We start from the raw sequence: 25,751 nt of genomic DNA on the forward strand, positions 1-25,751 counted from the left end.
GTCTAACACAACTTATTTTACAACTGCTGTGATAATCAACTGGCATGACTGGCAAATATGCCTAGGTGTGTTGGCCTGTAAATGGTGTGTATCTCCCTTTAAGCGATATTTTCTCCTTCTACTGAGAATTGCAGCTCTTTGGTTGGCAAACATAGCTGCCAGCTTAGTGACCAGCTGACTGTGGTGTGATATTTTAGGACGAAATGAATGGAGTGATAGTGTGATGGGCAAATGCTGTGTTAATAAAAACAGTATCTATTAACAACCCTGGGAAGAAGCCAGCCAGAAACTCAGAAGGAGCACAGAGAGATTGATTCTCTCAAGCGTTAAACCAATGCAGTCTTAATTGATGGACATTCATTCAGCAAATATCTGTTTAATTTCTCCTGCTAGGTACTGGAGACTGTGCAGTAAACTGGACATCAAAGCCCCTTCTCTCATGGTATCTAAATTTTAGTAGAAAGAATGGATAGTAAACAAGCGAACAAGGAAAAATACAAAGGCTAATTTCAGATGGTGATAGTTGCTTTGAGGGAATATAACAGGACGGAATGATGAGTGACTGGATATAGTAGTCACGCTTTAGTCAGGAAAACAGAAATCACTCTAGTTATTTCTACAGAGGGAATTTAATAAAGGGAATTAGTTACTCAGGTCCTGGAAAATCTGAGAAACCAAATTGGGGATGATAAAGTACCATCTGGGGCTGGTAAAGTTACTTAGAAATTAAGAACAGCGGGAGCAGGAAGCTGTTGTCATCTTTTGGGCTAGAGGGAAAAGGGGAAGAGGTTAGGTTATGAGAACCCAGAAGCTGCTGGGTTAGGCATTAGAACCTGCTACAGGGAGCTGGGACCATGGTGGGGGTTTTATAGGGGGTTAGAACCAGAGAGGAGATGCAGTTTCTGCCAGTGAGTGCTGCAGGGAAGAGACACAGTGTGAAATACCCTGGGTTCTCCCCTCTTCCTACCCTCCAGTCTTCTACCAGAGCTTCCGATTGGCTGAACACACGCAGAAGCAGACAGCAAAGGAGCTTGGGAAATGTAGTTCCTGCATTATAGCATAACAATGTTGTATATATATAACAATGTTGTATAATACAACAACAATTGTTGTATTATAACAATGCAGGGAACTACATTGTCGTGAGTGGGATGGCTGAAGTTGCTGGTCAGCTCGGAGAAGGTCTCTCTGGGCTAAGAAATCCAGACCAGAAGGAGTCTTCTCTGCTGACAAGTGGGTGATGAGCTTCCCCAACAAGTGCAAGTAAGGGCAAGGAGAATGATGTGAAAACAGCACCAAGTGGAGCTGTGGAAACAGATGGGAGAACTCTGGGTGGAAGAGAGCATGGAAGATTTTCTAGTCCATTCTGCCGCTGCCAGAGATTATATTTACTGCACCAACCTGAACTAATATTAATACTGACAAAGGCCTGCTCCTAGCTCCTGGCCTTCACCACCGTGAAATCAGTAAGGGTTGTGGTTATTCCTGTGGTACCCAGGTGGTAGTGAATCATCAGCTGTTAGGGCCACACTTCGATAGACCAGTAAGGAGTTTCTCTTCCTGGTATTTTTCAAAGACCTGGTGACCTGGTCACCTGGCCACCTGGCCCACCGGAAAGAGCTTTCCACACCTGGCTCTCTATGCCTGAGTTGTTTTGTGTGAATTAGAGGAGACTGAGCCTCAGAAATGTCATGGGCCTATACTCTAAGTGAGTCACCAGTAGCCACAAGACTGATAAGTTAGCACCCAGACATGACTGGCACTAGCAGTGAAAGGGACTGACTTCTGAGTGTGTCCCTTGTAGCAGGTTCACGTTTTACCATCTTGGGATTCAGGCATTCATGTCCCACCAGTGCTGACTAAGGTCCATGTCCAGGAATATTTTTTGTGTGCTAAGCACAGCAGTGACATCCACTCACTCAATTTGGGTCACAGGGTCCCTGCCATGATTCCCGGCACCCTGTGAATTGCTTCGTTCTAGGAGTAATATTATTAATCTCCTCCCCTCTCTTCCTGCTGAGGCTGTCTTTAGGGCCTCCTTGGAGCCATCTGCCATTGGTGTTTTGAGTCGGAGCATCCTTTAACCACAGAGCATCTGTCTGGTGCACCTTGTGTTCTCTCTGAACCTGAACTTGACTCTCTTCTTGGTTCATAAGGAGGGCAGAGATGAGACGTTCTTTTCAGCCGGGCCCCATTACTCCTTCCTCATTTCCTGCTCTCAGGGCCCACCTCGTTCTGTCCAGTGGTAAATAGCTCTCTAGGAAATCAGCAGACTGAATAGGGCCTCATTTCACATTCAGAACGTGGGCCACATGCTCTACCTGCCAATGGGAAAAAGAATGGTGTTACTATGTGACATTTTGGGATTAAAGGGAAGAGTGTTAGCTTTTCAGTGTATTTCTCAGGACACAGTCCCATGGCTTCATAAAATGCTCCTAAATTCAGATATTATATTTTGTTGCAATCTGGTTTGAGGATAGAATAAGGCTCTAGTAGCTGACGTTTATGGCTTTCCATATACAGTTTCAGACAAAATTTGTATTGCGTTTTGCTTGAGTTATGGTGGGACAGAGTGTAAACCTTACACTGCTATTTCAGATAAAATGGAGGCTTTGGCTACAATAAAGAAGAGAAGGTGCAGCTTTACATTTCTTGTAAATCAGTTTTTGAGAGGTGTAAAATACCTTCATGAAAGATAAAGAAAACAATAAACCAATCTACAGTGAAAACAGAGCAAATTAAAGTTTGCATTTATTTTAATTTCCTTTTCCATATTTGTAAATAAGTCAGAATTTAAGCCTTAGCTTGGACTTCTCCTACATTTTACGAGAAGTGAAATTCAAGCCACTCACTTCCAAGTCTGGGGTGCCTGCTTAGCCCAGCTGAAAGCCATTGTCATGCTGCACAAGGCACATGTTCCCTGCTGACGGCGTTCCTGTTGCCAAGTCATTCATGAGCAGATTCACCTGAATTTAACTTCCTGGTTTGGAGAGGGGAAATAAACCAATGACAAAAAGAACTAATTTAAATTTCATCTGGAGAGGTGCTTCTGCATTGCTTGACATTGTCAAAATACAGATTGCCCCTTGGTGGCGGCAGCAGCTAAAACTTTCCTTTAGATGAGGCTGATTCTTCAAAATCATTTCTCCCTCCTCTTATCTTTTGATCCAAATCCTGCCAAGCCTGTATGGACATCATTCTGGAGCAAACTCAGGTCTAAACTATGGAAGGGACTATACTGTGTGTTTAAATAGATTTGAGATAATTTAAAGGAATTTTTGAGGTCGTTTTCAATTAACATATTGTAAGTGTTTTCTCATGACACTAAAGATTTGTTGACATCATAGTTTTGATGGTAGTTTAATGTTGCACACATAGTGTGGCTTTAATCACTTATTCATTTCCCTAATGGCAGGTTTTTGGGCTGCTTCCAGTGTGTTGCTGTTATAAATCATGCTTGCGATAAGCATACTTGCACATTAATCCCCTTCCTGATCTCTTGATTATTTCCTTAGAACAAATTCCTAGGTGAATTCCTGGGATGGGCATTTTTAAGGATCTTAATGTCCAATTTCCGAATTGCTTTCTGAATGTTAGCTGTGTCCTCCAGAGATTCCAATTGGCGGAACATAGTCGCTAGTTCCTTGGGGGCAGAAATCATGACTGCATTGTCCCTGTAATATTTTTATGTGCCACAATGCTGGAAAGATAATAAGTGAATAATAAGTACATTTAGATAAGTCATTGGAGGAATGAATAAGTAATTACCCTGCTGGAGTAATGAATGTAACAAGGGACTGGCCATGTTGATGACACTTGAGGAGAACTTGCTTGCTGAATGCCTTCTTAGAAAAAGGAGGCATCGGCCCCTACGTGGGCTGTATCTTTTTCACAATCTCCTAATTACAATTTTGTCACCCTCTAGAAAAGGAAAGCTCGCCAAGGACAGCCCCAAACAGGCCAAAAAGTGTTTAAATCAATAGAAGGCATATTTTGCAGAATTTGTGATGGCTGCAGAAAAACATGTCACCAGGAGCCAGAGTGAATGGAGTGGGATTTCTCTGCTGTTTCATCCTCTAGGATGTTGCATTTTAAGCACCATGGTCAGGTTCCATTTCTTCTTGCACTGGTTGGAAAACCGGACTCCAGTGGTGGAGGTTCATTTCAGGGCAAAAGAAAAAAAAAAATCTCTGTCTGTCCTTGGCCTGATTTGCTGACCCTGGTTCCTGGTGGGCTGTCTTCACTTTGAAAAAGCTTGTTGGGTCTTTGCTGTGTGTGTTTTCCCATTTGAAGGAAACATGCCAAGAAACACACATACACGTATGTACTCATGTGTACATGTTTATGTATATGTGTTGTGTGTTTTAATTAACAAAATAATACGTGGTTGTAACAAATTAAAAGAAAGTAGAAATGTAAATGGTAAAAAGCAAAAAAACTTTCTCCTTTGGGTTCTATAGACACACAACATAAATATATACATTTATATATACATAGGTAGAATTTTAAAACTTTACCAAATAGGATCACATAAGACACATTTGACTTTTTTTTACACTTAATTTGTTTTTTTTTAACCTTAATGTCGTATTGTGGCCATCTTTTCAAGTATGTTTATATAGCTCTACCTCATTTTTTAAGATAGTTTCATATTATTCCACTATAAAATGTTTAGTTTCCTGTTGATCAACCTATTGAATGTGGATTAAAATAGTAATTGTGTGTGTGCCAGCATTGTTCTAAGTGCTTTATTTTATTTTATTTTGTTTTTTCTTGAGACAGGGTTTTGCTCTGTCGCCCGGGTTGGAGTGAAGTGGTGCAATCCCAGCTCACTGTAATCTCCGCCTGTTGGGTTCAAGATCCTCCTGCCTCAGCCTCCCAAGTAGTTGGGACTACAGGCACGAGCCACCATGCCTGAATAATTTTTGTGTTTTTTTTTTTTTTTTTGTAGAGACAGGGTCTCACTGTTTTACTTAGGCTGGTTTTGAACTCTTGGGGTCAAGTGACCCACCCGTCTTGGCTTCCCAGCATGCTGGGAGTACAGGTGTGAGCCACCACATCTGGTTGTGCTTTGTACTTATTAACTCATTAATCCTTGTGGCAACCCAGTAAGGTAGAATTCATGTTTATGTCCTACTTTATGTGAGGACATTTGTGGCGCAGAGAGGCTAAGTAACTTGGTCAAGGTTGCTCAGTTAGGAAGTGGCAAAGCCAGGATTCAAATGCAGCCATCAGACTCAGCACATATGCTCTTAGGTTTGTTTGCAATTCTAAATGATGCTGTGGTGAACATCCCTGTAACCTGTGTGCATTCTCGTTGGTATTTCGGAAGGAGAGTTTTCTAGAAGCAGGAACTCTTGAGTGGTAGCTTCACTCTCTTTTCAGTAAGAATTATAGCGATGTCATCATGTCCACGTAGATGTCACTTATAGAAGTGATAGAGAGCAGCATGAGTATCAAAGTAATAAGGTACTAACACGTCACATACAACGGTGCAATGCCTGATTGGTAGACTTGGTAGATACGCAACCTTTTGTCTGTGGGGTAGATGAACAACGATGACGATGATCTTTTGAGTTTATGATTTTGCACAAACAGCAGAAGCAGTGTTTTCCCTTTAGAGAGATAACTGTTCAGCACCAGGACTATTGGATCGGTGGTAAATGGGGTTCCTTCCCACTCTGTGCTGTATTTTTGGGAAGATCCTGAAGACCATACTTTATGTAATTACAGGGCTTTCACTGTGATGAGACCTGGGGGAGAAACAGTGGCCAGTGGGTGGTTTGTTGGGAAGGTGGGTGGAGACTGCATTGCATTTATTTCATTACATCTCAGAACACAGTTTTATTCTTTTGCTTTCCTTTCTTGTGCAGTGACAGAGAGTCGAGGGATTGTGGATAGCCTGCAGAAGTTTTCCTCGCTCCCTGCTTACCTCCCCACGAGCTTGCACATCTCCAATGCAGAGGAGTCGTTTTTCCTTAAAGAAGCCAACCAAGACCTCACAAGGAACTCCAGTCTGCAGGCCCGGGTGGAGCCATTCTTCATCTACCGAGCCAGGACACCCCCTATTATCAATGCCAGCTATGGCCCGTTTTCAGTGGAGAAGATAATCCCCCAGGAGCTCCTGTTGACATCTACAGCCTTTGGAAACATGGACAAGTTTCCCTTCAACTGGAAATTGAAATCCCACATCCTCGACAGCTCCATCTACTCCAACAGACCCAAAGTGCAGACCTTGTTTTATGTCACTGGCATGGGCTGGGATGACAGCGACCTTACAGAAGATCTACCCTGTGTCAAGATGTTTGCTTTCCCTGAGGCCAGGGAAGTGGCGGCCAGCTGTCGGCTGCAAGGGGCCCCAGGGCTGTGTGTGGCTGAACTGGAGCTGCTGCCTGAGTGGTTCAGCTCAGGCCTGGACCTGGAGCCAGAGGAGGAGATCCCAGCCCTGCTTGGGGGCACCGCGATGGAGCTCTTCTTCACGCTCTACCCAGCCGACAAGGCTGGCCAGTGTCCTCTGGAGGAGGAAGGCAAGTGGGAGAACAATATCCACTCAGGCCTGGAGAGCCCCCAGCAAGTGTTTCCAGCCCGAGAGAGGATTGGGAGTGTGGTGGTCTACCCAACCCAAGATGATCTGAAGTGGTCCCTGGTGAGCTTGGACGAGAATGTGGTCATCTCGGTACCTCTGAATCTAGTCCGGGAAGGGGACACGGCCACCTTTTTGGTCTCTCTGACCAGTAGCTCTGTGGCAGACCAGTTCACTCTTAGGTAAGAGGCTTTGCCAGGTGGGATGGAACAGAAGCCAACTGTTAGTAATCAATGAATTGTCAATTAATAAAATGGGTGTTGATCATTTGCTGATGTCAAAAATGAATACAGCTGGTCATTAAAGTGGTGAAACAGATTTTATTCAGTAACTATGGACAGTAGGTAAAAGAGCTGAGCTTCATTACAATTTGTGCAGAGGTGATTTGTGTGTTTTAAAGGAAGGATGAGGGATGGGGAAGAGTGGAGTCTCCATAGAGCCAGAGAAGCGACATAGTACAAAGGGTTGGGCTGTGTGAAGCAGTGAGTCCAGCTGCGTCTGCTGGCTGGCAGTTATCAAAGTTAGGATTTTATCCTCCCACAGAGGCTGGGAGACAGAAGTCCTGTCCTTCCTGATGATTCTGTTTCAGAAGAATGGCTCTCAGGTGCTTGGGAGAGATGCTTCTTAGTTGCAAGAGACAGATATTTACAGTTGTAAACCCTTTCTCATAAATACTGTAGGAAAGGGAGGTCGGGGCCTATCATCAGGTGTGCATTGGCGGGAACAAACATGAAATTTCCCTGGCCATGCTGAGCTTTCTTAAGCAGGTATTATAAGAGGTGCAAAAGTGATCCTAGGGAGCTAGCCTTACGCTGCTAGAAGCCATCTTAGAGTTTGATCAAGTTTCTTCGCACGGAGGATTGGATGGAGTTGTCATGTGCTGAGAGTTCTGCAGTTCTCAGTATCCAGTGTAGTGAGAGATTGAAAACATGAACTAGAGACCCACACAAGACACTAGACCAGGGGTCAGAAAACTTCTGGAAAGGGCCAAATGGTAAATAGACATCATGGGCCATGTAGTCTCTCTGGTGATGACTCAACTCTGTTGTTGCAGCATGCAAGCAGCCATAAATGAATGGGTGTGGCTGGGTTCCAATAAAACTTTAGTTACAAAAACAGAAGGTTGAATTTAGCCCAGGGGTCATGGTTTGCCAACCCCTGCAATATATGATCATGTTGAAGCTTGAGTAGTAGAGACCGTAAAGTCTATAGGAATTCACGGATGAGAGTTGTGTGTGTTGCAGTGGGCGGAGAATTTTTCATTTTGAGCTAGATCTTGAAGGATGAGTGGAATTTGGGGGCAGAGAAAGAAACAGTTCAAAATTGGGGGAAACAAAGGCCAGCCAAGAGACTGAGACAGCATAAGTATATTAAAAGCAAGAATTTAATATAAAGAACCATTAGCTATGTACAAAGAAATGTTAACTAGGTAATTGAAAAGTCAAGAAGGCATTACTGAGGTACCAGGGAAGAGGCAGCTGCAGAAAGTGGCTATCATCCCTTCGGCTGGGAGAATAAGGGAAGTTAAAAGTTTCAAAAACTTGGAGCTTGGAGCAGGGACCCTGTAGAGCAGAAACTAAAACCCCTGAGAAGAGGGCACAGCTTGTGCTGGTGTCACCAGGGCTAGGAGTTATAAAACTGGTTCTTCAATAGTTGGAAATACTGCAAACCGGATTCATGTGCTATTATGGAAGTGAATTGCAGCTGCTGTTATGAAGCAGCAAGGCTGGGTGCCACTCATCAGAACAAGAAGCAAATAGGAAGTCAATGGAAAGAGGAGAAAATTCCTTCTCCCACCTTCCACCTGCCAGTCTCCCTCTAGCAACCCCTATTGACAGAACAAAACAAAGATCCTGCTGGCATCTATATTTTCTGAAGGCTCCCCCAAATAAATCTGTTGTGAAACCAGGATTAAATACAACTGTTCTAGAACTCTGCATTCTAGACTGTGAGGTTCAAGTGTTTCTTCTTCAGGAAGACTTTTAAGGCTCTCACATGATAGTCTGACCTATCCCTGCCCTGTATGATGTGTCAGGCAGAATCCTAGAATGCTACATATCAGTGGAAACCTTGTAAATGAATTCCAACTTCTAAATATACGAAAGAGCTTTCTAAGACAGTTTCTTTCTCTGCAGTAAATAATTCTTTGTTAAAATGAGTCAGCAGCCTCTATCTGTATGATGAAGATTTGGTTTTAGGATCGCTAAAAGTAGGGGACTTCTATGTGCTGGGGGGACAAGCCTGTCTTTTCCTAATTTTGCTCACAAAAATGGATATCAGTAGGAGACAGTGGTGGCTTTGCCATATACCTGCTGTGTGCCCTTGGGCGAGTCACTTAACGTCTCTGGACCTTAGTTTCCCCATTGGTATGATAGGGATAGTGATGCAATCTATCTCCTGGGGTGGTGGTAAAGATTAAACAATTTAATAAAGTTCTTAAAACAATGCCTGGCAAATTGTGAGTCCTCAGTGAATGTTAGCCTGTGGTTGTTTCCCTTTCATTCAGGAACTGGGTGTATAAATTCCAACATAAGCGAACCTTGCTTTACAGATACAAAGAAGGAGAAGTGGGGAATTCATTGTGAGTCCAACATGCTCCCTCCAATCCTGACTGAGGATGATCATGCCCTTTTGGAGTTGTGCTTATTCAGATGCCCACCAACAGGATTCCAAGGCTCTGGGAGATCCCAAGTGGGTTTTGTAGCCTGGAAGAAGCCAGGATTCTATTTGGAGCCTCTTGATTTAGTCTTTGGCTGTTACTGATTCAAAACTTGGTGTGGACTGAGCCCTGTGCTAGTCACTCCACTGGAAGGGGTGGGGTGGTCTAAAACCAGTTATCGGCTCTCATAGAAACTAGAGAAGCCTGAAATCCAACCCCATAGAGATTCTTTTAATATAAGGCGGTGCCATATGTTTGCTGTAGACCAAGAATGGCCAAGGGATGGCTTCACTGCCCCTGCCTCTCAGCACTTCCTCTACCAGGGCAGACATTACCCATCAACTGCAGCACTTCAGCACTCCCTCTACCATGGCGGACATTACCAATCAACTGCAGCACTTCAGCACTCCCTCTGTCATGGAGGACATTGAGCCTACCCCTTCAGGCAACCCCTATCACTGCTGTGGGGGGTTGGCACATAAGACTAAACTTATTTGCTACTCCTGATGTAGAGATAATATTTTGGATGTGAAGTTAGAAGAAAAGGAGGGCAGATGGTCTGGTGGTCAGCAAAGCCTCGAAGTCTGGTTGGGAACGGCATTTCAGGCCAGGCAGTGGCATACACAGCGTTAGCTAACATTCATTGAGACTTAGAGATTCAGCCCATGTAGTAGGTCCGTTACATGAATTAACTCATTAAACTCTGTCACAAACAACTGAAAGAGGCAAGTACTATTATTATTCCCATTTTTTTTGAGGCACAGAGAAGTTAAGTAGCGTGTCTAGGGTCACACAGGTAGGGAATGGTTGGTGTGAACCCCTGTGATCTGACCCTAGAGCTTGTGACCTTCATCCCCACAGTTCAATGCCTCTAACAGACAAGGAGGGGCACCAGCCACACCCCCAGCTATGTGTGGCCCAGTCAGGCCAGAGCTGAGGGTTAATTTAGGGAAGAGGAGATTCATTTAGGAATGAGACTAGAAGAGGACTCAACATCCAGACTGTAGAAAGCCTCAGAGTATTATCTTCTTGGTAGGTAGAAACCCCTTAAGTATTTTTCTTTTTTCCCCAAGAAGTTAATTTTAGAGCTGAAAGGGACTTTAATTCTGACTTGGTCTTGAAAAATCAAGCAATGAACTGTCAGCCTTCTGGAAATAGCATCCCTGGGGCCTTTGGAATTTGGATTGTGAGTCTGCAGCCCTCCAGCAGCGTCTTCCTTTAGGGAATCCACTAAGATTTTAGATTCTTGGCCTTTGGAGTTAAAGCGACAGGAGAGGGAGAGGACCAGAGAAGGCAGTTCAGCCAAAGGATGTTCCCAAATTCCCAAATCTTTGTTTAAACTTTAGCTGTGGGGCCTTGGTACTTACTTGAAGGAAAAACATCTACTCAACAGTTTGTAAAACTGGTGGCAGTAGCCAAATTCAGCCCACAGAGGTGTGCCTTATTTAGCCCACCTGGCATTCTTTAAAATATTTAAGACAGTTACCAACCTCTAACAATTGGGAGGTTTTATATACCATTTTCTTTGAAAATTTTGAAGATTCAGCAACTTAGAGCTAGCTGGTTGTAGTTCACCGCCTTTAGATGCATCATAAATTGTCTAATTCACCCCAGTCCCTATCACTCCCTTTTGTCTCACACCTGGCCCGTTTCACTCACATATGTCACCCATCTGGCTCCTGAGGGTATTTGAATTTTGAAACCCTGATTCAGTACTGGGATAAAAAAGGATGCAGTGCTAAAAAGGGAGTTTAGATTTTCATCTATAAAGGCAGGCATTGCCAATTCATTGTGCGTGTTTGTGGGAGTCAGAAGTGACCAGTGGGTGCATCACGGGGAGTGAAACCACCCTCCATTATCGCTGGCATTATGGAGTGAGTTAGTTACTTCATGTAAAGTGCTTACAAGAGTGCCTGGCACATTGTAGACACACCAGTACTCTTTTATGCTATAATTAATATGTGTTAATGGATACTGTTAATTCGTACTTTTAAATTATCATGTGTACTTGTCCCAGATTCTGCATTTACCCTTTCTGTACATTCCCTCACTGTGTTATCACAGCCAGCATGCAAGGTAAGTACTAGTCACGTCCATGTTATGGATATGGAAGCTGCGACTCTGAGAGCTGAGCGGTTACCTGTCTGAGGTCATGCATTGGGGAAGTGGTGGAATTGGGGTACAGGCCTGCATGTGTGAGTTGAGAGCCCCCACTTTAAACCCCTCTTCTGGGCTCTTCTGCTTGTGTGGATGGGGACTGATCTTTATTCACTATTAAAGCTCTCTGGGTCAGCATTTAGATTACTTATTAGGCTTTATTTGATGGCCAGAGAAAAATGCACTGAGATTGTGGAAATAAATGAAGACCATCCAAATGAGAACAAACAGGGGAATATTTACTCAGAGCTTACTGTGTCAGTGGGGGTTGGCCACCAGCACTTGCACTGGCAGAGACTCAAAGGCAGGCAGAGGAATGAGAAAGCTTCAGGTGTGCTTGGATTGGAGGGTTTTGGCCTGGAGGAGCTGGAGGCGGGATAGCTAGAAGCAGACATTTTGTGTGATGGGCTTGGGAGCACATTTGGCTTTCTCTGGTTGGCCCTGAGTTGGAAGCAGAGGTAGAAAAGAGAAGAGGTGGGAGTCTTTGACCAGGTTCTGACTTGGTTTGACTTCCTGGCTGCTGCAAGGTGGAAGGTCAGAGTTTTATTGTTATATGCTGTCTGGCCATTGTCCATTCGTATATTCAGTCTCTCGAAATAAGATACTTTTCTTAGGCCTCAGGGAATGTGTTATTTCCCAACGTAACTGATTGTCTGTTTTAATCATGCCTCTTATGAATGAAATGTGACACATTTCATTCTGGCTCAGATGAGGACCCAGATCAAAGCGTGAATGTGCGCAAGATTTGCTGAGATCTAATTTTAGAGCTGGAGACACATGGAAAAGAAACAGATGTGTAGCATTCCACGTGCCATGCTGCTGTTTCAGACTGCGCAATGTAGAGGGGCCAGTTTGAACAAAAATTAACTCGGTGATTCTCTAATACCAAGATAGATCTGTGCAGCATTAGCGTGTACATCTCACTCGTGCCTTGAAAAACCTTTCAGCAAAGGCTCACAAAGTGGGGTTTGGAGGGGCTGGGGGCTGGGGGCTGGTGGCAGGGAAGTGCTAGGCTGGAGTTGCGGCAGGTCTTTGCTACACTTCCAGGAAAGTTTGAAATATTATGAAATTCTGCCCTCTCCAAATATAGTATCTCTGGGGCTGAGAGAGATCCTGGGAAGCTTTATCTCTGATTTATTAAAATAGGGTTTTCTCAGCTCACACAGAGAGCCTCCTGGGCTAACCTTTCAGCCTCTTAGACAGTGGAGCCCAGTAGTTAAGAATGTGAACTCTGAAGCCAGACTGTCTGGGTTTGAATCCTGACTCTGCCACATTCCAGCTGTGTGACTTTGGGAAAATTACTTAACTTCTCTGTGCCACAGTTTCCCCATCTGTTAAGTGGGGACAGTTTATGCTTTAAGTGACTATTTATGAAGTGTCACCTTTGTGGTCAGGTCAGACTCTTCCTTTAACTTGGAAGCCACCTTCCTTCTGAGTGTTCAGGCCAAACACCCGGTAACCACGATTGATTCTCCCTATTGTCTGACACTCCATAGCTGAGTCATCAGCAGTTTCTGGAGTTCTTCCTCTGAAATATAGACTCTTATCTACCTCCACTGCTATGACCCAGGTCTAAGCCAGCGTCCCCTCTGGGCTGGACATCTACAGGAGCCCCCTTGAGGTCTCCCTGACTCCATTTTTGCCCCTGTAGTCTGTCTGGGTTAAAGGCTCAGGCCGCCATGTTGCCTAAAAGGCCCTGCGTGGTCTGGACCTGTTATCTCCCATGACTTTTCCTCTCCCTCCCTGAGCAACAGCCATGCTGGCCCACCCCCTTTTTGGCCTTTAGGCATGCTCCCAACCAGGGCCTCCCCACTGGCTTCAATAACTCACCCTCGGCTTCCTACTTAATTCTGCACCCCCGCCCCACTGGGCCCCTTGCCCTGTCCTGATTTTTTGACCTACTTTATTTGTGTTAATGACATAAGATATCATTGTTTATTATCTGCTTTTTCCTGCTAGCAAGTGATCTCCATAAGGGCAAGGACCTTTGTCTCCTGTACTTTTGATGTATCTTAAGGATCTAGAACAGTGTCTACCACATAGTAAGTGCTCAATAAATACTTGTTGAATGAATGAATATATCCTAGGTATTTTGAGGCATTGTTCCCGGATAAAGGGAACAATGGCAATGGATGAATGAATGGTCAAGATTGTATGAATTCCTGATGTAAATAAATAACAATTTCATAAATATTGAAAGTTAGGACACGTAGGGGATGCAATTCTGGCCAAAGTTTCCTCCTACCTGTAATGTGATAACTGATTCATCACCTCTAATCAAACGATGGGCTATGTCAGTGTATTCTAAACTTGAGTAATTCATACACCATCTTTGAGTTTTTTTGGTCATATCAGATACCACCATGTGCCACCTTCATAAGTTAAATCATGTACCTGTGCCTTCTGTGCAGTTTTTATTTACTCTTTTTAAATCAAATCACATTTTAAAACTCATAGGAATGCATTTAAAAAGGAAACCTAACACCTGGTACCATAAATGGAAACCAATATTACTTGTTAACATGAAAGGGTATTATAAAAATAAATTAACATGAAATAGCAACAACAAAAAACAATGCCATTGAGTTCCAAGCAGGCACCATCACCTGCTGAAGGCCGGGGACCTGTGGCCTGGTCTCTGTAGAAGAAGAAGAGCATGTGCTATGGAGAGGCCAGGGCCACACTGAGTCACCACTGAAAGTCATCAGAGACTTAAAGGAGACCTGGATGGGGATATTTGTCTCCTCCAGGACTTGATGTTATTTAAGGCCACACCTGTGTATCAGAAACATGTGCAGACCCAGGACCCATGTCATGCCCTGGGAAACCTGGCTGATGTTGACTTTCTTATCCATGAGAAGACAGTGCAGCCTTAGTTGCACCCCAGGCATTACTGGCTGGTTAGCCTCAGTCTCCCCCATCCCTGGGTTGGAGGCAGAACACTGTTGGGTGCATTCTGCCGGTGCCCTGCAGGCTGCCGGCTCTATGTAGTAGTCTTTGATTGTACAAGTGTTTTGTGGTCATCTATTATGTGTGGCGTATCTTTGGTTTGCCCTTCTAATTTCCTTCTTTCTTTTGAAATCAAGCACCCATGCTCCCATCCCTAATCAAGTTCACACTCTCTATGGGGGGAGACAGCAAACATACAAATAAATAGAAATACACAAAATTAAAACCCATGCTAAGAGCCATGAAGGAAACCACGGAATGCAAGACATTTTCATTTTGTTTTACTTATTTTAAAATTTTTTAGCTTTTTATTTTGGAATCCTTTTAGATTTATGGAAAAGTCTAAAACTTCAGTTTTCCTTAATGCTAATATCTTATGTAACCACAACACAAATACAAAAACTAGGACATTAATGTTGGTATATTGTCACTTAACAGACATTCTTAAAAATTGCCAGTGGTCCCACTGGTATCCTTTTTCTGCTCCAGGAACCCCACAGCACAGGATTGTTATATCTTGGTTGTCTCCTTCATTCTGTTCTTTACACTTCTTTTCATTTTTTTCTATGACTTAAACACCTTTAAAGACTGCTGGTCAGTTATTTTTGAGAAAGTTCCTCAATTTGGGTCTGTCTGGTGTTTTCTCATGATTGGATTGAGGATGTATATATTTGGCCAGAAACTAGTGAAGTGCTCTGTCCTCCTCAGTGCACCATATCAGGAGGTACCTGATGTGTCTTCTCAGCAGTGATGGTTAAGTTGGTGTCTGCCCAGTTTCTCCACTGGGCAGTAAAGTTGCTGTTTCCCCCTTTGTAGTTAGTAATAATAACACCTGGGAAGATTCCTTGAGATTACACATTTATCTTGTTTTGCATCATCCTTTTGCTCATAACTTTTGGCATCCATTGATGATTCTTGTCTCAAATGCAGTAATTTCTAAGTGAATGACTTAGAAGTGAATATTGTGGAAAAATCTTGGCTCTTCCTGATCACTTCTTATTTGAATTTATTTTGTGAGGCAAAGTGGCAAACATAAAAGCCATGTTTGCTCATTTCTACTTGCCAGCATAATTTCACAAAACTCCTGACTCCATAGTGACGTGCAGCTCTGCGGAAGGATGCTTTAAAGACAAAACAGGATCGAGCACATGGCCCCCTCATCTCTTGCTTGAATCACTGCATTTCTTAATAGATAAATAATCCTAGTCCTTGCCTTTTCCTGCACATAAGATAATACCTGACAGGGTGAATGTTTATGCTTCTACAATCTATAACCAGATGTATTCCTACACCCAATACAATGAATAAAAATTATGCAAATATATTGCAATTTTATTAGTTATGTTTTTTCCAATCTATAATATACCTTAGCACTGTTAAATATATACTACTATATGTAATCTATAATATTCTTATAACAATCCTGTTAAGATGTTATATTGTCTACAAAAAAGACAATGTTTAAAAAAACCCAGATCATATTAGTAAAAAAAATAGATATGCTCCAAATAGTATTTTCTGATAAATAGACAAATATACACTCTGGGCTCAGTGCTCGTTCCTTATGGTTACAACTAAAGACCATGAGCCTCCTAAAAAAATAGCCTCCCTAACTACACGAGACAATCAACACTGATTTTATAAATACCAGACAGTTGATTTATGACCAAAAGAGAAAACTTGTAAGAAAAGTAACAAATGTCAAAAGCCATGTTTGGGCATTTCTACTTGCCAGCATAAGTTCACGAAACTCCTGACCCTGTGATGACTTACGACTTTTGGGAAAAATACTTTAAAAACAAAACAAGGCCGGGCGCAGTGGCTCACACCTGCAATCCCAGCACTTTGGGAGGCCAAGTCAGGCGGATCATGAGGTCAAGAGATTGAGACCATCCTGGCCAACATGGTGAAACCCCATCTCTATTAAAAATACAAAAATTAGCTTGGTGTGGTGGCACGTGCCTGTAGTCCCAGCTACTTGGGAGGCTGAGGCAGGAGAATCACTTGAACCCAGGAGGTGGAGGTTGCAGTGAGCTGAGATCATGCCACTGTACTCCAGCCTGGCGACAGAGCAAGACTCCATCTCAAAACAAAGCAAAACAAAACAAAACAAAACAAAATAGAACACATGACCCCCACATCTCTTGCCTGAGTCACTACATTTTTTAGTTGATAAATAATCCTAGTTCTTGTCTTTTCCTACATGTAAGATAACATCTGACAAAGGGATTTTACTTCTGCAATCTATAACCAGATAAACTTTATAACCCGATTTACACTTACTCCCTAAACCTTGATGTAATTTTACACACACTGAACCTCTACAATCTGTATGTTATAAAGTAAAAAACTGTTTCAAAACAGTCTGAAACAACCTCTCCAAGAGACTCCTCCTAGACTATAGTCTTCAATAAGACTGTACATGAAACTAATTTTAATTCCTTAAAAACTTAATTGTTTTCTTTAGTCGACGATATAAAGAGGTGAACTGGTAGCAAGTAGACATCACATTGGACATCGTTAAACTTTTATTGCCTGGTGCTGGAATGAAGGAAGGTGGTCTGTGTGCTCAGGGGGTCTGGAAGGCTTTGAGGAAACAGCCATTCTTGACCTGCAGCGTAAAGTAGCAATGCAAGGTATGGTGTAAGTCCCTGAGGAAGTGGTGTGGGTAGGAAGTGACGCCAGATAAAGGTCATCAGTGCAGTCCACGGGGATAAATCAGGGCAGGCCTCCTGGAGGAGGAGGCTGTGGAGGATGGGCAGGTTTTGGATCAATTAAAGGAAAATAGGAGAGGGTATGTGGATAGGGCAGTATGATCAAAGAACCTGCTATGCCCAGGAAGCTCTCGAGAAGCACGTTTTCTGAGCGATTAGAATCAGTGAGGCTTGGGGTCAAATCTCAACTCCCCTCCTTACTGGCTGTGTGACCTTGCACATGTCACTCCACCTCTCTGAGCCTTGCCTTCCTCTCCTGTACAGCGAGAGTAGTAATAGCACCAGTCTTTCGGGCCGCGAAGAGTAAATGAGATAAGGAAGCTACCAAACCTAGCGCCTGGGAGTAATTTGACTGTGATGCTTGGTGCCAGTCTTAGTGGCGTCTCAGTGGATTCTGGAAGCTGCCTCAAGGACATACTACAGGGACACGCCCACTGCCCAGCCCACCCTCAGCAGCGGCTCCCACCCCCTACGCACGTGTCACATGCAAGGCTTCCCATGAGGTTCTTACGTACATTGTCATCACTCATCCTCAGGACAGCTCTGGAAATGACTGGTTCCTCCATTTAGAGATGAAGAAACGGACTCAGAAACGCTAAGTCTCTTGCCCAAGGGTCACACAGCCAAAAAGTAACAAAACCAGGTTACCTCAACCCAGATTAGCCCACTTCAAAGCTCATGCCTCTCTCATGATCCCCCATTTCAAAGGTTAATAATCTTAATGCATAGTTTTTACATTTTAAAAAAACAGCTACCTATTTGAGGAACATTCCCCATGTGGCAACACAGATTTGGGCTTTATTAGTCTCTTTTCCCAAATGAAACTCAGATTTTCCTTGAGGAAAGTGTACAGAGACACAGATGCTCTGAAAGCTGCAACCTTGGAGCCCAGATCAAGTCAACAGCTAAGAGCTTAGATTTTGGTAGAGCTTGGAAACGAGGACCGGGAGTGTTTCCCAAGCCAACTGTAACCTGCACATCGTGCTTAGCTGACACTGGTTCCGATGTTATCTGCTGCATTTAGCGGTCCTGTTTCTGTTAATAAGAACATGTACTTACCCCCAAATCTGCCTTGTTTTCTCTCCCAATTGTGTTGGAGTCTGTGAGCTCTGATTGAAGCTGGTAAGAAGTGAGTGTAAATTTCAGATGCTTGAAGAGCCTGTGCACAAAAGTAGATTTTTACCTGAACTGATAACTTTTATCTCAGATCACAACTTTAGAAAATTGGAGTATACCTAGATTATGGTGGTGGCCAGTAACTTAGTGAACACTTAGTTTGTACCAAGCCACACTTAATGTGCCATGGCCTTAGACCCTGCAGTCATGCTAGGAGGCTGGAATGATTTTTTTTTTTTTTTTTTTTTTTTTTGAGACAGAGTCTTGCTCTGTCGCCCAAGCTGGAGTGCAGTGGCCGGATCTCAGCTCACTGCAAGCTCCACCTCCCGGGTTCACGCCATTCTCCTGCCTCAGCCTCCCGAGTAGCTGGGACTACAGGCGCCCGCCACCTTGCCCGGCTAGTTTTTTGTATTTTTTTAGTAGAGACGGGGTTTCACCATGTTAGCTAGGATGGTCTTGATCTTGTGACCTCGTGATCCGCCCGTCTCGGCCTCCCAAAGTGCTGGGATTACAGGCTTGAGCCACGGCGCCCGGCCTGGAATGATTGTTTTTAAGCCTGTTTTACAGATGAAGAAACAGAGCCCCTGCCTCTGCCTGCCTGCACCTGCTGCCAGGCGTGCGGTGTTTGCTGGCAGGGCTACTTGTCTGCAAGTGGCTGGGGCATGACCTTGGCTGACCTTGACAACCAGCATCAAGACCTTTCTTTCCTTCTCCTGCTCAGTGCTTCCCTGTGCCTAGGTGCTGACTCCCTGATTGAAATGCTTGCAGGACGAGGCTCTGTCACACCCCTGACACTGAGTTCTCATTTTTCAATTATGCTCTCCTTGTACTTACATTTTGTTTCTTTTAGAGTCTATCCCAGTAATTTTATTTCAAACGACCTGGAATATTGTTTTTTAAAAAAGAAACCCTAAGGAGTTTTATACAAGCCCTGAATAATGTACATTTTTTAATGTGGTAAAAAGCAGTTGACATGAAATTGACCCTATTAACACATTTTAAAGTGTACAGTACAGTAGTGTTAACTACATGCACACTATTGGATAGTAGATCTCCAGAACTTGTTCATCTTGCAGGACTGAAACTACACTCACCACATAGCCATGTCCCATTTCTCCCTGCCGCTTGGCTCCTGGTAGCCACCATTCTTGAGTTTGAGTCCTTTAGGTGCCTCACAGAATGGAAGCCATGCAGTATTTGTCCTTCTATAATTGACTTATTCATCTGTGACTTTTGAAAACATAATTTTAAAATACACAAGGAATACTGTAAAACAATAACCTGCAACAATACACACAAGGCCAGCATCCCTGCTGACAACCCCCTTCCAGTCCTGATTGCTTCCAAGGGGGTAACTGACCCATTTACAGTTGAGTGTTGAACCTTAAAGAGCGCTTTCTCGTGCCCTAATCTTTTTATCTGCTCGAAGAGCTCTGTGGTGAGTTAAATAGTCATTCCCCCGTCGGTGGGCGTTGGGTTGCCTCCAGTTTTTCACTGGCACCTCAAGAAGTGCTGCAGGGAACATCCTTGACTCTGCCGCGTTGAACACGAGCATTTCTCTGGGGTGGAGGCAGCAGGGTAGAGTGGCTCAGAGTTTGGAGCCTGGAGCCAGACTGCTGGCTCAAATCCTAACTTGACCATCTGTAAAGTACCAGTTTTAAACTTAAGTGTAAATAAAGTTAAAAAATGCAGTCTCAATTGAACAAGGGTCCCCAGAGTTGCCAGCGCCAGGGTGCTTCACCATCCCTTACTGATCCCCACAATCCTGCCCATACCTCTGTGAGCAGTCCGTTCATGAGACCTTCTGAAGCCCTGATGGATACAGTGGTGTGTCAGTTAGCACAGCAGTAAAGAAGGAAGCTGCCTGGGTCCAGCCTAAACCACCTTTAAGGCTTGGACCTGAGAGTGAAGGTCTAAGAGCAAGCAGTGTGGGGTCTGCCTCCCTGTTGGAAATTTAACCCTATGAGATAGAACTGGCAGTTTTCAGTGCCCAGTACTGTTCTTTGGACATGAGTGAAATAGAGTTGGTGGCACCACTAGGACTTTCTGTTCCAGACTTAGAATATTGAGTGTGTGTGTGGCAGGCACTTCGCTGTGTGCTTTTTATCCATCCCTCTTATGTACTTCTTTTCAATGATCTTCAGAGGTAGCAGAATGAGCATCCTTACCTGTTACATGAGGACATGGAGGCTTAGAAAGATAAGTGACTTCCTCAAAGTCACAAAGCCAAGAAGCTAGGGTATGAACCCAGGTCTTTCCATGCCCAGAATCTGAGCATCTCACTACTATGCTAGGCTCAGAGAGGCCACATCTTGAGATGGTTTAATATTCATTAAAGGAAAATGGATAAATGAATAGCTACATATTTATACGGATGAATACAGATACAAAAATAAATTCATGTCTCCATTCTTGGATAAATCTCCAAGATTTAAGGCTAAGTGGAAGAACAAAGCAAATTATTAGCTCATACCTACAGCAGCATACAGTTTAACACATGCAATATATTAATAATTCTATTTTTTGTATGTAAACACATTCCTGTTTGATCAATGCATGTAATATATGTGGACATCATAAACACCAGAACCAGGGGACTGGTTATCTCTGGGGAAGGACAAAGGTTGAAGGGTATCTAGAGAACTTCAACTGTATCTGCATGTTTTATCTGTTAATCTCATTAGTGGGAGACATGGGTGTTCATTTTTTTCTTCTCCATACTCTTTTACATATTGGACATATTTTATATTTTTCCCATATTTTATCTTGAAAAATTTTAAACATGACAAAGTTAAAAGAAATGTATTATGAGAATCCATATACCCACCCCGAGAATCCATATACCCACCCCTTAGATCCACCATTAATATTTTACTGTTCTTACTTTACTACATACCTATATCAATCCATCTCTTCATCCATCAGTTCATCTTATTTTTTGATGTGTTTAAAAGTAGTTTGCAGACATTTATTCACTTCCTTACAAATAGCTCAGTATGCACATTATTAGCTAGGATTTGATATTCATGTGATTTTGACTGGAATTACATTGACTGTGGAGATCAATTTGTGGAGAATTACCATTGTAACAATGTTAGGTCTTCCGATACATGAACATGGTATATTTTTTCATTTATTTACATCTCCTTTGATTATCTTTAGCAATGCTTTGTAGTTTTCATTGTACAGATCTTGCACATCCCTTGTTAACTTTATTTCTTAGTCTTTTATTTTTTAATATTATAAATTGACTTGATGACTTTATTTTCATTTAAAAATGTTTTGTTGCTAGAATATAGAAATACAGTTGATTTTTTTGTGTGTACTGAGGTTGTATCCTGCAAACTTGCCAAATTCACTTATCTGTATCTTTATGCTTAAAATATGCCTTTTGTAGACAGCACACACTTATGTCTTGTTTTTTTTTTTTTTTTTTTTTTTTTGAGACGGAGTCTCGCTCTGTCACCCAAGCTGGAGTGCAGTGGCCGGATCTCAGCTCACTGCAAGCTCCACCTCCCGGGTTCACGCCATTCTCCTGCCTCAGCCTCCGGAGTAGCTGGGACTACAGGCGTCCGCCACCTCGCCCGGCTAGTTTTTTTTGTATTTTTTTAGTAGAGACGGGGTTTCACCATGTTAGCCAGGATAGTCTCGATCTCCTGACCTTGTGATCCGCCCGTCTCGGCCTCCCAAAGTGCTGGGATTACAGGCTTGAGCCACCGCGCCCGGCCCTATGTCTTGTATTTTTTATCTGCTTTGATAATCTGTATTTTAATTAGTATGCTTATTCCATTAATATTTAATATGTAATTTCATTAATGTGCTATTCTGTTAATATTCAATATAATTACTAATGTAATTAGATTTGGGGTTACCACTTTATGATTTGTTTTCTCTTTTTATTTGTTTGGTATTCCTCTGTTCTTCTTTTCCTGCTTTTTTTTGGCGTTATTTGCATACTTCTAAGAATTCTAGTTTAACTTTTATATAGGCTTTTTAGCTGCACTTTCTTGCAATATATTTTTAGTAGTTGCTTCAGGAGTTACCATATACATGCTTAACTTTTCACAGTCTATTTTGAGATAGACTTTCCATAAAATGTAAATTGTGGGTCCATTTAACCATCCCATGTCCTTTATGTTAAAGTTATTTTGTGTAATTACATAGATACATGTTAAAAACCCTTGAAGAGAATATTTTAACTTTTACTTTACATAGTTATATGTATTATAAAGACATTAGGAAGAAAAAGCAATAGTAGTCTTTTGCATTTATCCACATTTTGCCATTTCCGATGTTCTTCATTCCTTTCTGGGGATCTAAGTTTTCATTTGTTATTTCCCTTCAGCATGTATGACTTCTCTTGGCAATTTTTTGAAGTCCATATTTACTGGCAATACATTCCTTTTGTTTCTTTTATCTGAAAATCCTTTATTTCATTTTTATTCCAGAAGAATTTTTTTTGCTACTTGTAGAGTTCTGAATTGGCAGTTTGTTTCTTCCAGCTTTTTAAAGATATTGTTCTACTTGATTTTAAAAATTGTATTATAGTTGTACATATTTTTGGGCACTTGTGATATTTTGATACATGTATATGATGTGTAATGATCAAATCAGAGTAACTGACATATCCGTCACCTCAAACATTTATCTTTTCTTTGTGTTGGAAACATTATAATTCTTCTCTTCTAGATATTTTGAAATATATAATAAATTATTAACTATAATTTCCCTACTGTACTATTGAATACTAGAACTATTTCCTTCCATCTACTGTATTTTTGTACCCATTAATCAACTTCTCATCCTTCTGCTTCCCACCCTCTGGTAACCTTAATTCTACTCTCTACCTCCAAGAGCCCCACTTTTTTATTTTAAGCTGTCACATGTTAGTGAGAACGTGTGGTATTTGTCTTTCTGTGCCTGGCTTATTTAACACTTAACATCATGGCTTCCAGTTCCACCTATGTTGCTGTAAATGACAGGATTTCATTCTTTTTATGGCTGAATAATATTGTGGTGTGTGTGTGTGTGTGTGTGTGTGTGTATACACAGCACATTTTCTTTCTTCATTCATCCATTGATGGACAACTTAGACTGATTCCATATCGTGGCTACTGTGAATAGTGCTGCAGTCAACACGGGAGTGCAGATATCTCTTTGATATAATGATTACCCACTAACAATGTATGAGTGTTCCTCTTTCTCAGCATCCTCACCAGCATTTGTTATTTTTTTTATTGTCTTTTTGATAATGCCATTTTAACTAGGGTGAGATGGTGAGATGTTTTGATTCCACTTGCTTTTAACCTCCATTATTTCTAATAAGAAGTCTGCCATTAATTGAATCAGTCACCTGTAGGTAATGTGTTGCTTTTCTTTTGCTGCTTTTAAGATTTGCTCATCATCTTTGCCTTTCAACAGTTTAACTACAATGTGCAGAGGCAAGGCCTTTTAAATATTTATCCTGCCTTGGGTTTGTTGTATAGTTACATTTGTACATTTATGTCTTTTATCAAATTTGGGAGAGTTTCAGTCACTATTAAAATATTCATTTCTGATTCATTTCCTTACTCCTCTGCATCTGGAATGTCAATTACACATATACTAGACTATCTGTTATTATCTAACAGGCCTCTGAGTCTCTGTTCATTTTTTTTCAGTCTTTTTTTCTCATTCATTTTACTTTGAATAATTCTATCGATTTATCTTCAAATTCATTGATTCTTTCTCCTGTCATCTTTATTTGGGTATTAAGTCCACCCAGTACAATTTTACTTTTAGCTATTGTGGTTTTCAATCTAGACTTTCCATTTTGTTCTTTTATTATCACTTTTATTTATTTGCTGAGTTTTCATGGCTTTTTATTCATTAACAGCGTATTTTCTTTTACATCACTGATGACAGTTATAATTAGCAACTTTAAAATGCTCTTCTGATAATTCTAACATCTGGGTCATCCTCAGGTTAGTTTCAGTTGATTGTCTTTTCACTCTTGAATGGATCTCATTTTAAAAAATCTTCATATTTTGGACAATTTTTTATTGTATCTTGATTATTAAGAATGCTAAGTTGTGAAGACTCTGGATTCTTATTTTTGATTTTCCAGTGAGTGTTGTTTATTTTGTTTCAGCAGGCGATTAATTTCGTTATACTCAAACTGCAAATCTCTTTCTTGGATCATAAGTACAATCTCAGTACGGATCTTTTGTCTTTAGCTGACATGCTTTCAGACTGATCTGCATATACAAGATTCAAGATTCAACCACAGATATTGACAGGTAGAATTTGAGCATTCTCTCTTTCTCTTCCGTGATTCTCTCATCTCTCTTTGGCTGCCATCTTGGACTCAGTCCTGTGCTTCCCTACCTCCCAACGCCAACTGCATTTTTTCCAGGTTAATGCTCTCCCTGCACCCTACAATAATAACTGCATTATTCTCCAGGCTAAATGTGACAAAAATGGGGCAAATTCTTCCGTAGAGTGGGTCTTCCTCTGAGTATGAACTCCCCTCCATGATCTACTTGTTTCTGTTTACTCTCTAGTGCCTTTGGATAACTACTTTAAAAATTATGTCTATAGAGTTTACATAGGACCAACTGTAGTATCTCACTCAATCATTACCAGAAATAGATTTAGTTCATTTATATTTAATGTAATTATTGATGTGGTTGGAATTAGGTCTGCTGTTTGTTTTTGATTGGTCTCATCTTAGTTTTGTTCCTCTGTTCCTTCTTTCTTGATTAATCTATTGTGTTAAATACCAGTATTTGATTTTAATTAATCTGTTGGCTTTTTAGCTATATGTCTTTGCATGTTTAAGTGATTGCTCGAGGGATCATAATATATATCTTTAACTTTATCATAATCTAATTAGAATTGACATTTTATTTCTCTAGGCGAATAAAGTTACTTTACCACAGTATAGTTCCATTCTCCACATCTTTGTGCTATTTTCATATATTTGATATCTATGTATGTTTTGTTTTGGCACTTTTAAGATGACGGGTATTTTGTAGATGGTCTCTTAATTTGGGTTTGTCTGCTGTCTCCTCATGATTAGATTCAGGTTATGCATCTGTTGCATCAATGCCACAGAAATGATACTGTGTTCTCATTGCATCCTATGAGCTGGTGCATAATTTTAATTTGTCTCATTACTGTTGATGTTCACTTTAATTACATAATTAAGGTGGTATCTGCCAGTATTTTCAACTGTGAAGTTACTTTTTTCTCTTTGCCATTAATAAGAATTTTGTGGGGAGTCACTATGTGATATTATATACACACTCCATTCCTCATCAAATTTTTAATTTATTCATTGGTTAATTTACATTTGTATGGAGTCATGATTTCCTTTTTTGCATGGATCTGCCCAGTGGGAGGCAGCAGTGGAAGACTGTAGAATGAGAAAGGGTAGAGAAAGCAGAGGACTTCCCTCTTGCTCTGCTTCCTGATATGTCTCTGTCAGAGGCTGCATATCCTCCGTAGCTTTGCTCCTGTAGGACACAGGCTCCTCAGGAGTAGGCCCTGCCAGGAATTTAGCTCCCACTAGATGGTCCTAGTTCCTGGGCTT

The 25,751-nt window shown here is 41.7% G+C and overlaps 1 protein-coding gene across 1 annotated transcript in view; it reads left to right on the forward strand.

Annotated features, from left to right (window-relative positions):
• The window catches only part of TMEM132B (transmembrane protein 132B), a 341,477-nt gene that overhangs the window by 16,506 nt on the left and 299,220 nt on the right, over nt 1–25,751 (forward strand). The window contains exon 2 of the mRNA XM_011988883.1: nt 5,874–6,765. Within this exon, the coding sequence (XP_011844273.1) occupies nt 5,874–6,765 (892 nt within the window). The remainder of the gene's footprint in view (nt 1–5,873; nt 6,766–25,751) is intronic.

This window comes from Mandrillus leucophaeus, unplaced genomic scaffold (genome assembly GCF_000951045.1).
Source record: "Mandrillus leucophaeus isolate KB7577 unplaced genomic scaffold, Mleu.le_1.0 Scaffold34, whole genome shotgun sequence".
Lineage (NCBI taxonomy): Eukaryota > Metazoa > Chordata > Mammalia > Primates > Cercopithecidae > Mandrillus > Mandrillus leucophaeus.